General features: G+C 63.1%; 1 protein-coding gene across 1 annotated transcript in view; it reads right to left on the bottom strand.

The window, feature by feature from the left end:
* Positions 1-2,600: 2,600 nt before the first annotated feature.
* Positions 2,601-16,512, bottom strand: part of LOC114211125 (maestro heat-like repeat family member 5) — a 69,345-nt gene continuing 55,433 nt past the window's right edge. The window contains exons 22-30 of the mRNA XM_088023087.1: positions 11,529-11,699; positions 11,004-11,118; positions 10,055-10,198; positions 5,051-5,227; positions 4,300-4,455; positions 3,546-3,668; positions 3,258-3,360; positions 2,980-3,054; positions 2,601-2,698 (exon numbers count right to left, since the gene is read on the bottom strand). Of these exons, the coding sequence (XP_087879213.1) occupies positions 2,601-2,698; positions 2,980-3,054; positions 3,258-3,360; positions 3,546-3,668; positions 4,300-4,455; positions 5,051-5,227; positions 10,055-10,198; positions 11,004-11,118; positions 11,529-11,699 (1,162 nt within the window). The remainder of the gene's footprint in view (positions 2,699-2,979; positions 3,055-3,257; positions 3,361-3,545; positions 3,669-4,299; positions 4,456-5,050; positions 5,228-10,054; positions 10,199-11,003; positions 11,119-11,528; positions 11,700-16,512) is intronic.

Genomic DNA, 16,512 nt, shown 5'->3' with positions numbered 1-16,512 from the left:
GTGTCTAGTGGGGTGGCCGCTCGGTCCTGCCCCGACCCGGTGTCCTCATTTCAGCCTGAGAGGCCCAGAGGATGGTGCAGATGGCAGTGGCCGGCTTGGCTCCAGGTGGAGGGACACACCATCCCATTGGCCCACGGAAGGGAGGGGAGGCCAGAGGGTGACCCTGGGGCCCACGGGGTGAGTGAGTCTGAGGGGGCAAGAGGGCCGCCAGGCCTGCCTGGGGGTGTGGACTGCCATGCTCACGTGCCTCCGCATGCAGGTCTCCCAGAGCTGGGGGCCGGCGCTTCCCTGTGAGAGGGCGCAGCCAGGAGGAGGGAGCCAGGGCTGGCCCGGCTGGCATGTGGAAAGGCTGGGGGGTGGTCTGTGCCAGAGCCCCTGCCCCCAGGCACTGTGACCCAGCTGTGGACACCACCCAGAGGCCTTCACTGATGGCATTCCTCCCGGTCACTGGGACCCAGCGCCTTTCTCAGGAGTCACAGCTCCGGGCCTGAGCCTCCCTCCCTCCGCCTGCACCCTACACACACTCTGGGAAAGGTCTGTGGGGAAGGGCTCCCCTAGCCACCTGGTTGTCACCCCTTCTGTTTTTCCCAGGGGAGGAGGCGTGCCCAGGAAGGGCAGGGGCCGGGCCTTGGCACAGAGTCTTGTGCGTGGAGGCAGGTGCCCTTGCCTGGGCCCATTCTGCTAGTACTTGCACGGATGGGTCTGGGGGGGGCGGCGGCTGTGTGAGCCGCCCCTTCCTCGGGGCCCTGGGGGTTGGCCAACGGGGACACAGGCCCGTCCCTCTGTCTCCCAGGCTGCGGCAGTGGGCCTGGCCCTGAGCTGTTACCACTGGTACCATTAATGGGGTGCCCTCTGTGTGCCCGGCTCCATAGAGCCCAGCTGCCCTGCTAGGTAGGAGTTGGGCCCCTCTGCGATTCCAGATGCAAGGCTTATCTGTCACATCACTGGCGGCTCCAGGAACCCACCGGGGCCAGGCCCACCAGCTCCAAGCTTTCACTGACCCAGACTTCCCAGAGCAGAGTGTGGAGGAGGCCTGCCTGCCCACTGCCCAGCAGGGGCCAGAGGATGATGCCCCCCTTTTAGGGGTCCTTTTAGGGACCACAGGCACCAGGCTGGACCAAGGGGACCCAGTTAACCCACTCCTTGGTTCTGAAGGAGCACATCCCCCATGCCCCAGCCAGGGGGTTGGAGTACCATGGAGGTCAGCGCGCAGGATGGGAGTCGGGGAAAGGCACCCCCCCCCCCAAAGTCCTCGGGTGGCTCTATTCAGAGATGGACAGACGGATAAGAAGGAGGCTGCGGATCCTGGACCTCTCTCGGCTCCCAGGGGGAGAGGGGGCCCCCAGCTCGACCAAATGAAACCCATCTGAGAAGCAAATTCGTGCTCCATGAAGGTTGCTGTATTTTTTCAACCCACCATCCAAGTGGCAGGTCTCCCCTGTGCCAGCTGCCTCCGTCCCCCAAGGGGCTTACAGTCTCTGGGGGGTGGGGTGGGGTGAAAGCCTGGAGTGTGTCTGGTGCAAGGGAGGGGTGGCTCAGGCCCCGGGGCTGAGGAGGGGTTGGGGTGAGGGCTTCCTCTGGTGGGGCTCGTCCTCAGAGGAGGGGCAGTGTGGAGGCCCCCAGCTGGGAGAGAGTGGGGAAGGTGCTCCAGGTGGAAAGAGCTTCCTGAGCAAAGGTGTGGAGGGGTCAGTGTGGGCACATGACGGATAAGCTGGTGAGGGGCCGGCTGGCACGGGTCCTGAGAGGGACAGCCTGGGGGTGAGGCCCTGGGAAGAACTTCAGCAGGCAATGGAAAGACCCATCTGCCCATTTCACGTGTGGGGAAACCAAGGCTGAGAAGGGAGGACCCGGCTGAAGGTCAGGCGGGCCTCCAGGTGGCTGCGTGGGAGGGGGGGGCTCCCTGCCAGGGAGGGACCTTCTCTGGACTCAGCCCTGCGAGGGCTCTCGGGAGGAAGGTCTTACGACCCATTTTACAGATGGAGTAGCTGAGGCGGAGCGGGCAGAGACTGTCACCTCAGGCCACACAGCTCATCCGCGCCCCCCCGGGAAGGTCTGGCTCCGGCCCAGGCTGGGTCTGCTGCGAACCTCAGGTGCCCACGAGGGTAGGGGTCAGGGTGGAAGGGGACCTGGAGTCCCCTGGACTGACCGAGGGAGGCCCGCCACTTGGTGACTCTAGAGCTCCAAGCCAGAGACAAACCGAAGACTCAGGTGTGGGGAGAGTCCTGGTGAATGGCTCCATCCCCCGTGGCTGCCCTTGGAGGGCCTTCTCGGCGCTCAGGACGCCGGCAGGCCATGCCGTGGGCTCTGGTCGGGTGGAGTCCCCCTGACCTCCGCAGCTGCATTCGCGGGACCCTGCCCGGACCTCACAGTTGGTCTCTGGGAGACCTGGCCTGCCTCCTGTCCCCTGGGCTTTCCTCAGTCTTCTGGGGCCATGAGGTGGTGGGCAAGGAGCAGACAGGTGTGATGCTTCTTTGTTGAATCTAGATCTTTCTTTCAAATGGAAAAATGTTATGCAACCAAGCTCTCGGTGGACAGGGTAGGGCTGACCGATTCGGTGGGCACAGGGGAGGGAGAGGAGGGTGAGGGAGCACGGCTGGAGGTCACTGCGGCCTGGCTGCCACCTTCTGAAGGAAGGAGAACTGTCTGCTGGCAAATTCCCGGACGCCGGGCTCTGGGTCTTTTTTGAGATCTTCGAAAGCTCCAGGGGAGGAGACACAAGTCAGAGGTGACCCGGGGTCCCGTCTGCCCACAGCCCTGTCCTGGTGGAGGGAGCCTGGGGTCCGGGACCCTCCTTCCAGCAGGGGTGGGGGCAGCAGCGGGACGTCACCCAGATCCCACCTCCTCTGCCTCCCAGGCCTGGGGTGCTGCCCTCCCCAACCCCACCTCTTCCTTGCCCCTCACTTTTGGGAGCCTCAGGTGGCGTGAGTGGGTGTGAGCCCCCATCTCACACTCGAGGTGGGGGGACGTGGGGTTGCTTACTAGAGAACAGCAGGTTTGTGTCGACACTGTTCACCATCTGGGACACAGCCTGGGGGTGGTAGCAGATGGTGTAACCTGTGTGACACATGGAGGCACCGGCCGGTGGCAGGGGGCTTGCTGGCAGGTGGGGGCTCAGACCCTCTCCCGCCCGTCCGGGGCCCCTCGCCCTCCACCCCTCCTCCTCTCTGCCCTCCGTTGCGGTGGCCTGGCAGGTGAGGGTCAGGGTGCTGGGGCAGGGCAGGCCCGGAGGGTCCCGGAGCCCGGCCGCCCCCACTCACCTATGAAGAGCGCTGCCCAGGTCTTGATGTGGTGGTGGCGGCTGTGCAGGGAGCTGAGGGCCTGCGCCAAGTGGATGCCAAACTCCTCCTGGCTGTGGGTCATCTGGCCGGAGGACAGCACGCCATGCTGGCTGGACTGCGGACCCCTTCCCAGCCCGGCCCCACCCCTGTGGCCCCTGGGGCTGGGTGTGCCGTGAGCGCTGGAGCAGCGAGCCTGGCCCCTGGCCCCAGCTACCCCGCCCGGCCTCCCCCGCCACGGCAGTGGGTCCCTGCGCCCAGGCCCCTCACCAGGCAGGTCCAGAGGAAGTGGCGGGCACTGAGGCCCCTCTCCCAGGCCAGCGTGCAGAACAGGGTGTGCCGAAGTGGCCACCGGAGCAGCACGGCGCAGCGGTACAGGGCAAACTTGGCCTGCTGCAGGGGCGGCCAGAGCAGGGGTCACCGGCCGCCCGGGCGCTCCGCGCCAGAGGGCTGTCCCCTCCGCAGACCACGAGCTTCACGTGGGGTCTGAGGCCTGATGCCGTCCCAAGGCTGTACTCCAGCCCGCCCTCCGCCCCCGGGCCAGCCCTCACTCCTGCCCCAGGCTGGCCCTGTTCCTCCCATTCCTTTTGAAACTGGCCGCGTGTTGCCTGTCTTCCTGATGGCCAGGGTCCCGGGGAGCCAGGCTGTGTCTTACTGGCCTCAGCACAGGGCACGGCTGGCGCCTAGGGAAGCTTGATCATTTCACTACGTTCAGTGAACGACCCGAGCCTCCAGCCTGTGTCCGGTGCTGGGGACACTGCAGTGAGCGCAACAGGCTGGGTCCTGCCCCCACGGACCGCACAGCTGCGCGTGTGCACAGGTGTGTGTGTGTGTGTGTGTGTGCGCGCGCGTGTGCGCGCGCACAGGGTGGACCTCAGTCCACCAGGGAAAACACCCTGGGTCCACACTGCTGCCCCAGGGAGCAGCCTTGCCCTCGGGCGGCCCTACTGCCATCTGCAGAGCCTCAGCCCCGGCCCCCACCCCCCAGCCCCACCCAGGAGAAAGCCCCTCAGCAGGCACTGACCGTGACGACGGCTGGACAGCAGTCCTTCAGGTGCAGGAGCAGGGGCACCATGCTCTGGTGTACCTGGGTCCGCAGGCCCCTCAGCTCCCTGTCCACCATGGCTGCCACCAGGTCCCCGAACAATGCCATGGCCGCCACTCGGATCCCATCCCGCTCCTGTGAGGCAGGGGCTCAGAGCCTCAGCCGAACCCGCCTGGGGCCCCCCATCCCCACCCATCCGGGACCCCCACCCTGTGGAGGGGATGGGGCTCAGTTCCTGTGGCTGAGCCCCTTCCCCAGGCTCTGGGCCCCTCGGGCAGGGTCGCGCCTCACCCCCCCCCCCGCCCCGTCACACAGGCCCCCTCGCGGGTCCCAGGCCTTCCTCAAGAACCCGAACTCATGTCTCCTTCACTCGCAATCTCATCCTGACCATCCAAGGGTCACGAAGGCGGCTGGGGGGGCGGGGCTCATCCCTCTAGTTCCCCAGTGAAGGGAAACAGTCCCTGTGGACACGGGACAAGGAAGGCGAGGACTGCAGGGCTGAAGGGGTGAAGGCTGCCTCGGGTCCAGCCTTGTGGAGAAGGGGTCGAGCGCCACCTGGCGGCCACTCGGCCCGGCTCGGCCCAGGTGTCCCATTGCACACCCAGGTATCTCCCGGGGTCTCTCCCCAGCCCAGGGGGAGGGAGCTGGGGTCCCCCTGCCTTTGAGGACCAGGGGTAGGCACAGGAGGGGCACAGGTAGGGGCACCCTGCCTCCACCCGGGGGCACTCACGTCGTCAAAAAAGGAGCGGGCATTGATGGCGACCCTGAGGCTTTGGGCGGCTGCGCTGTGTGCCCCCAGGCGGTGCAGCACGTCCGACACGGTGCCCATGACCTGCACGACCACCTGCTCGCTGTTGTGGAAGAAGCCGTCGAGGAAGGGCGGCAGCTGTCTGCGGAGCAGGCTTCCCTAGGGGTGGCGGGGGCCGGCGGGCTGAGGGCGCTGGGACGGGTTACTCCTGTGCCCTGCCCCGCCCCTGCCAGTTGCACCTGGGACCAACTCGGGCCCTCCCCCGCGGCCCCTCCCTGGCCCCCATCCTGGCCTGGGCACCTGCACTGCCCCTGCATGCCTGCCCGGCACTGTGCCCCCAGCCTCGCTGGGATCCCACCCTGGCTCTGCGCACAGGGCAGCTGTGCTCCTACTCTGGTCTGCCTACAGGAGCTGTGTGGGCATGGATGGGGCGTTCCCTCTCTGCGGGGGGCCTCCCGGGGTTAAGGGATATTAAGCCCCGGCTAGTGGGCTCCCAGCTGCTGCTGCTTTCTCCTGTCCCCCTGCTGGCCAGAAGGCCCCTCGCCCAGTCCTGGGGACCACCCTCCCCTTCCTCCTCCTCACCCCGCCTTTGCCCCCGTTCCCGGCCTCCCTGTGGGTCAGCCGGGGCCTGGGGGCAGGACGAGACAAGGTTGGTCAGGTGTGCACGGACTGAGCTCACCGGCCCCTCCCATCACAATGACCACTTCCCACGTTTACACTGCTTTACACAAGATTGAGTTCATTTTCAGCCAGTTCTGTCGGCTCATCTTGTTTGCCTGGCAATGGGTAACTGTCCAGATGAACGGCTGGACGGCAAGATGTCGGCAATTGGATGTTTCCCGCCATTGGGCCCCTTATCAGTGATAGCGTGTGAGAGCCAGGGTGATTTTTACAACTTTAAAACAAGTTTTAGGCCACATCATTGGCTTCCTGAGCTGTTTGGTTTACAATATTAAACGTTTTCAGCCAATGAGTCAATCAACAGCAACAAACCCTTTCTGAGCACCTACTGGGCCCAGTGAGGGTGCTGGGATAGGGCCAGGGTTCTGGCGGAGGATGGAACAGGCAGAGTGGGGTTTAATGGGAAAGACCAGAAATACACAAAGCACGCGCAACACAATGCGTGCCAGAAGGTGGCAAGCAATCTGAGAGAAGAGGGGATGGAGCAGGCTGCAGTGGAGGCCGTGGGGTGGTGGTGGTGAAAAAAAAATTTAATTTTAAGTAAGTAGGATCAGAGAAAGTGTCACCAAGAAGGTGGCCACTGAGGGAATTCTTACAGAGGTGCTGGAAAAGCATTCCAGCAGAGGGTGCAGCTTGTGCAAAGGCCCTGAGGCAGGAGCACACCTGCCCTGTTTGTGAGCAGAGGAGAGACTGATTCAGAGCATCACAGGAGCCTACTGGCTGCTGGGGGGCCTGCACTGAAAAGGAGAAGGGGCAGCTGTTGGGACCGGGCAGAGGGGTGCGGTGGTCTGGGGGAGATGCTGGTGGTTTCAGTGAGGGCAGCAGGGCAGTGGGAGAATGGGCGCATTCTGGGTTTGCTTTCATTGCCTGGATGGTCCCAAGGTTTGGGGTCTCTGTCAACTGAGATGAGGGTTGCAGGAGGCACCTGTTTGGGCAGGGGGAAGGGTTGGGGTGAGGGGTTTGTTGTGCACATGCTGAGTTTGAGATGCCAGCTAGGATCCGAGCAGTGAGTCACGGCTGGAGTCCAGGGCCGGGGTTGGGATACTGATCCGGGGACCGTCGGACAGTAGATGGTACTTAAAGATTGGAGAAGGCCAGCAAGGGAGCGGCAGAGACAGGGCAGAGGAGTGGGAAGGAGTGGTGAGAGGCAGGATCCAGGGGCGGGGGAGAGGCCAGCGGAGCTGAGAAGGCTGTGGGGGCGACGTGGGAGGGAAACCGAGTGAGCGAGGAGTCCTAGATCAAGGGGATGGAAGTCCCCTAGACCCGTGTGCTGACGGGCCCAATAAGGGGTCCCGCAGTGGGAGGTCACAGGTGCCATGCGCAGGGGTGCGGCAGGCTGGTGGCGCGGTGGGGCTTGCAGGCTGCCTCCAGGGCTGCCTGACTCCAGGCCTACATGTGTACTGTTTCCAGTGGGATATCTCATTAAGCGTTGTGGTGATGGCGTCTTCATACAATCTCCAACAAGCACAAGGCCTCTTGCGAAGGGGGCTTCTGTTGCGGTGGCCGCGTGAGTGCCCAGGAGATGGACTCCCCCTGAGGCACCACGCCTCGGTCCATTGACTGGAGCAGAAGTGAATGAAGCCCTTGTGGGCTGTGCCCTCAAAGGGTAGGGTGTGCTGCTGGCTGGAGTGGACATGGTGGGCGGCACCCGGGGCTGGGGGCAAGGGGCGCACAGCGAACCAGGAGGAGCCTGCTCTCCCCGAGACTGCAGACCGGATGGCCGCACCCCTGGGAGAGAACGCACGTCTGCCTTGTTAAAGCCGCAGTTAGCTTGGCTCTTCGGCACGGGCTACACCTCTGGCCTCCTCGGACAGTTTCTGTTTGACGGTAGACAGGTGGCTGAGAAGGTGTGCACCGGTGGGTGGGGACAGTCCTGTGGGTCCCTGCACAGGGCACCTCTCTGGTGTGGGGGCAGTGACCATTGACCCTCAGCCCTGTGTCCTGCCCCATCCCTGTCTAGGTCAGCCGGTCGTGGCCCCACGCCAGCAGGCCTCCTTGGCCGGCAGTGCTCTGGATCCGCCTGTTGCCTCAGCCCTGCTGTGGCCAGCAGTCCACACCCCGCTTGGGAGCCGTGCCCCTTCCCCGGCCTTGGCCGTCCTCGTCTGGTTGCCCTACTGTCTGTCTTCTCCATTCCCCACGGGGCCCCACCCAGCGCAGGGCATGGAGGCACATGGAAACTTCCTACTGATTGTCCATCTGCAGGAACAGCCGGAGAAAGGTGTATGGATGACGGACCACTGACTGACCGAGTGACCGACTGAATGAATGAATGAGAGAGCAAATGTGAATAACTGAGTGAATGCATATTATATAAAGAATGAACAAAAAATAATGAAAGAATAAGTCATAAATGAAGGGCCCAAGGACCAAATAGATGGGCGGATAGGTGGATGGATGGATAAGCAGATGGGTGGATGGTTGAGTGGACAGGGGGATGGACAGATGGATGGGCGCATGGGTGGATGAATGGATGGATGGGCAGATGGGTGGGCAGATGGGTGGGTGGATGGGCAGATGGATGGGCTGATGGATGGGCTGATGGGTGGATGAATGGATGGATGGGCAGATGGATGGGCAGATGGGTGGGTGGATGGGCAGATGGATGGGCTGATGGATGGGCAGATGGGTGGGTGGATGGGCAGGTGGATGGGCTGATGGATGGGCTGATGGGTGGATGAATGGATGGATGGGCAGATGGATGGGCAGATGGGTGGGTGGATGGGCAGATGGATGGGCTGATGGATGGGCAGATGGGTGGGTGGATGGGCAGGTGGATGGGCAGATGGATGGGCAGATGGATGGGCTGATGGGTGGATGAACGGTCGGATGGGCAGATGGGTGGGTGGATGGACAGGTGGATGGATGAATGGATGGATGGGCGGATGGGTGGGTGGATGGATGGACAGGTGGATGGATGAATGGATGGATGGGCGGATGGGTGGGTGGATGGGCAGATGGATGGATGGACAGATGGACGGAAGGACAGATGGATGGGCAGATGGGTGGGTGGATGAATGGATAGGTGGACGGATGGGTGGGTGGATGGGTGTATAGGTACATGGATGAGTGGATGGGCAGATGAATGAAGAAGTGCTAGTCTCCCTTACTAAGTACCTACGATGTGCCATGTGCAGGGCAAAGGGCTTTGCCAGGAGCGACCTTAATGGAGATCTCCTCTTAACCATGCGGAGACATGTAGGGGAACAAAATGGGAGTGAAGTGGGCTGACAGGCAGAAGGCTGCAGAATCTCTTTGGAACCTGGCCCTTGTGTGGCCCTTCTGCCATCAGATGCTTTCTGCCACAGCCCTGGAAGTCCTTATGTTCAGCAGAGGAGATGGGGTCTGGGCATCTTGCTGTTTTCTTGGGTGTTCACGTAGCCCCTGGGGTGGATGGGGGAGGTAGAGGCCGTGCACCTCCAGATCAGGTGGGAAAATCTCTCCGCTATTTCTCTTGTATGGCAGCAGTCACCGGCAGGTCTCCCACCGGGGCCAGGGATAAAAGGCTGCAGCCTGTGACAGCAAATGGCTGGAGGGGACCCCTGTGCCGCATGGACTCAGCATGGCACTCATTGACAGGTGCTATGACCACTCGCCTGTCACAGAGATGGACATTGACCCCGGCCCAGGCGCTGAAGAAACGTGCCCGCTAGAAAGTGCTGGGGTGAGGATGGGATGGGCCTGGTAACCTGCTGGGTCACCTGGGCGCCCCACTGCGGCATGGCACACCCTAGGAAGCCACAGCAGGGGCGACATCGGGCTCCAGTGGGATGGCCAGATGCCCCGGGGGCTGTGTCTTGAGCCTTCTCTTCTGCCTCTTTGCTAAGGCCCCCTGCTGTTCATCATGGGATGTGGGCTGTTCCAGCGATGGGGGGTTGGAAGGGGATGGATGGGTCACCAGGGGATGGAAAGTCCCGCCCCTGAGATTCTCAGGGCAAGTTCCCCTCTGAGGGCCAGGCTTGGGTGCCACCTGGTGGGCCCCTCCTTGGCCCTTGGAGGTCTGCGATAGCATTGTCTCCCTCCTGGGTGTGGAGGGGACACCATCCCTGGGGAATAGACACTTTACCCCCCCCAACAACCCTACCGAGAGGCCATCACCAACCCCATTCTACAGATGAGGACACTGAGGCCCGGAGAGGTGGTCATGTGTCCCCAGCTACGCTGCGGGAAGGGACAGAGCCAGGATTCCGACCCTGTAGGCCCATCCACACCCCATGCACCCAGCTGCTCTGGCGTGTGTGTGTGTGTGTGTGTGTGTGTGTGTGTGTGTGTGTGTGTGTGTGTGTGTGTGTGTGACAGGGCCCTTACCTTCTCTGGGTGGAAAAGGATGTTTCCTAGGCCCTGCAGGCTCAACACACGGACCTCGGGGCTGGGGTCCCTGAGGCTTCGGGCCAGCGCAGTCAGGGCAGCCTGTCTGGGGAGCACCTCCAGCAGGGCAGGGCTGTAGAGGAACTGGGGCAGTCCCCAAGGGCAGGCGGGTCAGGCCTGGCACCTTCTTGTAGGGAGCCTCTGTCTGCGTCTGGGAGCAGGGCTCGAGGACCGGGGTCTGGCAGGTGTGTTGGGGAGGGCTGCGGGTCAGCACTCTCTGGGTGTCTTGGTTAACACGTATTTGAAACTCACCTCCACGCTGCTTCAACTCTTCAATGTACGGCTGGGAAGCCAAAGCCCAGAAGGGGAAAGAGCCTTGCCTGATGTCACACAGCAAGGCTGGGGCCAATGTACAGCCATGGCCTGGCTCATGGGACACCTGGGGACGGAGCCCTGCAGAGGGTGGCTCAGACCTTCCTGCTATGGGTGGGGTGGGGAGCGGCACCGGGCTTTGGTTTGGGCTTCTCTCTGCTGACGTCTGTTATGGAGACGCCACACGAGCCCCGCCATGGCCCCAGCTCCAGTGGCAGGGCCGGTCACAGCCCCGGGCCTCTCTAGTTCTAACCAGGGCCCTCTTGGCCTCCTAGGCCCCGGGGCGGAGCTGAGCCCAGTTCTGCCGGACCGGCCAGCTGTGTGGGGGTCGGGCCAGGGAGGGAGAGGTGGATGGATAGGTTCGTTCAGGCTACAGGCTGACGGGGGCCTGAGAAGTGGGGGGCCCAGCCAGGAGCCCCAGACCATGGACCGCCCGGGAACCAGAAGGGGGAAGGAGGGGGTAGGAGGGGTCATCTGGCTGGGCCTCCATCCAGGCAAGGTCCTGAGGGGGGCTCTGAGGCAGCTGGAAGAGGAGGCTGTGTCTGAGGGCTCCCCCTCGCCCCGCCCAGGCCCCTACCTCGGTGAGGATTAGAATGGCCGCCTTCCTCTCCCGCTCCTCCTTGCTCTGCAGCCTGGGCAGCAGCAGGCTGGTCACTGCCTTGATCTGCTTGCAGTGGTTCTGCACCATGGCCCTGGGGTGAGGGGAGGAGGGCGGGGCGGGGCCTGGGTGTGCGGGTACGGCCCGGGCTCCATCTCCCACTACCACCCGGCCCAGCAGGGGTGGCTGGGCACCCAGTGCTTGGAGTGTGTGATGCCCCTCTGTACCCCCTGGCCGCCCACTGGCTTCCAGGCCTGGGCTGCGTGTGTGCGAGACAGAGGAGCAGGCCCCCGGGGGCCTCCGGCCGGGGTGAAGCTAGCCAAAGACACCTGTACCCACGGGCTCCCAGTGGGTGTGCGTGTGACCAGGCCCGAGGACACGTGTGAGCTCATGGGGGCTGTGCTCAGGGCGGGCCCTGGAGGTCACCGTGGCCAATACACTCAGCTTCCTGGGCAGGTGGTGGACTGGGTCAGGCCCTGTCCCCTGGCCTGGCCCCACTCCTACCTGGCTAGGAGACCCACGCCCTGCGGGTAGGTGTGGGTGGTGGTGAAGAGCTTCCAGGCGCCCTGCAGCTCCAGGTGTGCAAAGTCCTGCCAGTGCCCCGTGGTGGACAGCAGACTTTTCAGCGCTTCCAGGGACATGCTGCGGGGAGACAGGGGCGTCACCGGGCCAGCCCTGCCACTGGGGAGGGGGCCTGCTGCCCTGGGTGGAAAGGTCCATTCTGGCTCCTGTCCTGGCCCAGGGCCCCAGCAGCCTCGAGGCCTCCCTGCAGGTGAGGCCCGGTATGGGCGGGAGCTGTGCTGGCTGAGGGGGGCGGCAGGAGTCCATTCAGCCCCCCGGCCTGGGCTCTAGGATCAGTTGCTGGGCCAGGAGACTGGAGGTGCCCCTTTAGGAGTGGAGGGCGCTGTGGGAGGGTGTGAGATTGGCCTGGGGCACAGACAGTGTGAGATGTGCTTGGAGCATCTCAGGGGATCCCCGGTTGTGTCCGGGGCTGGCTTTCCGAGGCTACAGCTCTGGGGACAGGCCTGGAGGTCAGTGGGCTCCCACGGCACGGGGTACAGAGGGGCCTGGCTGAGCCTTGGGGGATGGTGCCATTTAAATGTGGGGCCAAAGGGTGCTGCAGGGAGGGAGGAGGCGAGCTGGGGAGCATGGTGTCCTGCAAGCCCGGAGAAGTGTCCACTTGCCACCCTGGACGCCGCTCTGCCCTCAGGGGACACAGGTTCCACTGGCCACAGGCGCGTGTGCGCTCAGGAGGGTACACCAGACACAAAGCAAAGTGAGACCTTGTGCTCGTCAGCTACCAGAGGTGCGAGTGCCCTGTCCTGGTCACATGGCCCGGCTGGGGCAGCGGGAGTGAAGGCCATCTCGGCCTCTGGCTCCAAGCCCGCTCAGTGATGTTTCAGTTACAGGCCCGGGGCTGCCCCTAGCTCTGCAGGCCGGACACGGGGAGAAGGCCCGGGGCACACAGGCCCTGGAATAGCAGGGTGGCCCCGCTCGGTGGTCTGTCTCCCATCCCAGCCACCCTGCGCCTTGTCACATCTGCCTGGCCCCGTGTGACTGGTTGAATCACCCTGGATGTGTGAGCAAGGCCCCAGGATGAGGCTGTCAGCTCGGACCAGGCATGATTCTGAGCAACACCCAGTGTCAAGGGATGGAGTTCCACGCCGTCAAAGTCCCCGGTGGCGTCAACACCAACGCCAGGTGGCTGGTCCTGTCACCCCAAGATAGGCCCCTGAAAGCAGGATTTTCCAGGTCACTGGTCTCAGCCAGAGTGATGACAGTTTCAGGAGAAGGGGACGTCAGGGTGGAGTAGTGCTCTGTCCCTTCCGTGTCGACTCTTGGAAGCTTCCGGTCCCCAGGCACCCAGGCCATCAGTGTGCAGGGTTGCCTTGCCCCAGCGGCCGCACCAGGGCTCTGGAAAGATGGCATTCGGCCAACTTGGGCATTCTCGGTGGATCAGCAACCCCTGCAGGACCCTGAAATCTGGAACCACCACCAGCCTAGGATGCCCGGCGATGCCCAGCCACGTGCGTGGCCTGGAATCCACGCAGCCCGCAGACCAACTGGACACGGAGGCCCTCGAGCATGAGCCCAGCTGTGCGGGTTCCGAGGCTGTCCGCCCTCAGCCTGACCCCAGCGACGCCCGCCCCAGGGGCGGCCAGACTGCACCCCCCTGACCCCCGGCGGTGAACTTGTACGGTAGCCTTCAGCTGTGGTAGAACACACACGACACGTTTCCCATCTTACCCACTTCTGCGACGGTTCGGCGGAACTAAGTGCATTTCGCATTGTCCAGCTGTGGAAAGTGTCCCCGTTCAAGGGCACGCCCCTTCCCCAGGCCCCGCGCCACCATCTGCGCTCCGTCTGCATGGGCGTGGCGGCTCCAGGGCCCTCCGCGCAGTGCGGTTCATGCAGTGTGTGTCCCTCGGGGACCGGCTTATCCGGCGCAGCACTCGTGAGCACACGGCGCAGCCCTGTTGTAACGGGTCAGCACGGGCCCCGGTTCCCTGATCTGGGCACCCAGTAACGGACACTGGGGCGGCTTCCACATCGTGGCTCCTGGGAAGGATGCTGCTGTGCACACGGTGTGCGGGCAGCCGGGTCGCTGTCTCGGGGCATCTGCCCAGACCTGGGACAGCTGGATCATGCGGTGGTTCTGTGTTTGACCCTTCGAGGAGCTGTCCCACTGCGTTCTGCAGTGGCTGCACCATTTTACACCCCCACCCGCGGGGACTGTGTTTGGAGGTGGCCATCTTCCTGCGTGTGAGGGTCTCCTGCGTCACCAGCATCTGCCACCTTGGCTGCGCGTGTGGACGGGCTGAGGGGAGCAGGGCGGGCGGGTGTGTGAAGCCTGCGTGGGGTGGGCACCGAGCTGGGCGTTCCGAGCATCATCCGTCTGACCCGCTGATGCCTCGGGCACAGGCCGTCAACGTCCCCGGTGGCGTCAACACCAACGCCAGGTGGCTGGTCCTGTCACCCCAAGATAGGCCCCTGAAAGCAGCATTTTCCAGGTCAATACCCACTGTCTGCTGCTGTCCCCAGCAATGCCATGCGGACATGAGGCCCTGGCCTCCTCTTTCGGGCCTGGAGTCAGATGCCCTCTCAGGAGTCCCCCGGTCTCATGTGAGCCGCAGGAGGGCAGCGCTGGGTCCTCCTCACCCAGACAATGCCACTCTGGCCACCCGTCCCCAGTGCTGATCAGACCCTGCCACTCCCTCTGCACAGAGCCCTCCGTGGCTTCCCACTGCTCTGGTGTAGAGGCTGACTTCGAGGCCTCCATCCCGTTTCCTCCCTCGTGTCCCCTCCCCCTAAGGCTCTCTGCCCTCCCTGCCCCCACCCAGGGACTTCAGCCATCAGTCAGGTCTCAGCTCAGATGTTCGGTCCTCAGGGACCACACGGCAGGTGGTGTGCTCCGGGTCATCCTCTGTGGGGGCGGTGACTCTCAGGGCCCTCTCCGTAGCGAGTCATGTGTCCATCTGTCACCGGGCCATCACCTGACTCCCTCTGCATTTCCCGGGGCTGTGAGCTCCTGAGCAGAGGGACCATCTCTGGTGATCAGTGTGGTCTGGGGCACATTAAGCGCCTGTCGGTATTGAAGTGCTGACAGTTGGGACACAGTGGCCCCTACAAATGTTGACAAGGACAGCCGTCCATCAGTCCTTCTACTTCTCCTTTCCTGCAAGAGCTGTAGGGAGCATGGAGCAGGGGTGGGGGCATGGCTGAGGCCACGGGCCAGGGGCTGGCTGGGCCAGGAGAGGAGGCAGATCCGGGCAGGGCTGCGGGGACCCTGGGGTGGTAAGAGAAGACAGAGCGCCATGTCGGCTCCTCCCTGCTCCGGAGTCCTTGCTCACCTCCCCGGGAAGTCACACCTCCTTGCAGATTCCAGGGCCCCCAAGACCATGACACACCAACTGGGCAAATGGACAAGGTGCTGGGGCTGGGGTCGTGCAATCAAACCCTCACCTTCACCTTCACCGAGGCCCGGAGTGTTGGCCACTTGTCCAGGGTCACTCATTAAGTTGGGTCCAGAACAGAGGCTGCCCAGTCCACCACCGCTCCTGACCTCACGGCCATGTGGGCAGGGACTCCCCCTCACCATACAGAGTGCTCGTGGGGGAGGTTAGGTTGGGGTCTTAGATCTCAGATCCAGGCCCGGACAGCGTATCGTTACTAATTGCTTGTTGGTTCCTTGTCAAGTGCCAAAACCCAGGACTGTGAACAGTGTTTTAAATAAAAAATCTTTAAATTTAAAGCTTTAGGTTTATTTTTATTTATTTATTTTTAAAGCTTTAAGTTTAAAAGACAAGTAATCAGGAGACAAGAAGCAAAAAGGAAGTACCAGGCACTATAGGGAGGTACTGAAAATTAACTTTAAATATGAGCTTCCTGGCAGCCAGGGCTAAAGGAAAATATGTTGGTTGTACTTATAAACGGTCCAAGAGAGTGTCTGAAATAAAGAGAAATCGGATGCCCCATGAGAATTAAAGAGTCAATCCATGATGGAGAAACTAAAGGAATGCCCCCTTTGTGGGGCAGGATGGACACTGGCTGGAGGAGGACCTAGCTGAGAACGGACTGAAGCAGTTACTGTCTCTAAAGAAAGGGGCTCTGTTCATCAGAGATGCAAAGGAAAGAGAAGGTCGCCCAGGCAGGGCTTGTGCATGCTCTTGCAGCACCGCCAGGGTGAGGGTGCCATGCCCAAACCCCCGCTTGCTGGTCCCAGAGGCCGGTCCAGCTCCGCAGGATGCCGGGGACCTCGGAGCCCTAGGAGTCTGAGCTGCCTCTAGGCTCACTGAGCTGCCACCCGGTGTCCGGCGCCATCCCCACGGCCAGGGACACCCGCAGGACAGGGGGCCTCTCAGCTGTGGGCGTCCAGATCCCCTCCTTGGCCTTGTCCCCCTGCATGGTGCCAAAGCTGCCAGGCATCAGAGTCGGGATGGCAGGGATCCACCTGGGTGACAATGCCCTCTGAGGCCCTGGGAGCGGCTGCCAACCTTCCCACAACCCCTGGCCATTTGGTGGCATCGCTGTTGGTTGGCCTGCCCTTCCTTTGGGCCCCTTTGGGTTTCCCTCTGGGTAAGGTGGGGCCCAAGTCCTGTGCCCGCTCCGAGGAGGGTATGGGAGCCCCGCCTGGACAATTAGAGCCCCACACGCTCCTGTGGCCCAGATGATCGGTTCAGGGGTGAGCATGTGATCTAAGACAGGCCAGTCAGAGCCAATGGGCTATGCCTGGGGTGAGAGTCTGTCCCTCAGTTGCTGGGGTCACCTCCCTCCTCCCTGGAGAGGACTCACCCAGAGAGAGGCCCAGCAGCTGGGGGTGGGGGAGAGGGCGGGTGCTGTTTGAGCATGTCCATCCAGCCGGTCGGAAAAGAAGGCTCCCCAAGTGGCCTAGTGAGACAGACGGACACCTGTGCTCTCCGTGGGAGCCCCAGTGAGACGGACGGACACCTGTGCTCTCCGTGGGAGCCGCAGTGAGACGGACGGACAC

Source organism: Eumetopias jubatus, unplaced genomic scaffold (genome assembly GCF_037043125.1).
Source record: "Eumetopias jubatus isolate StellerSeaLion01/CBP00866 unplaced genomic scaffold, mEumJub1_p1.0 scaffold_4, whole genome shotgun sequence".
Lineage (NCBI taxonomy): Eukaryota > Metazoa > Chordata > Mammalia > Carnivora > Otariidae > Eumetopias > Eumetopias jubatus.
Note: the sequence above shows the minus strand (reverse complement) of the source record. Positions and strands in the feature narration are given on the sequence as shown.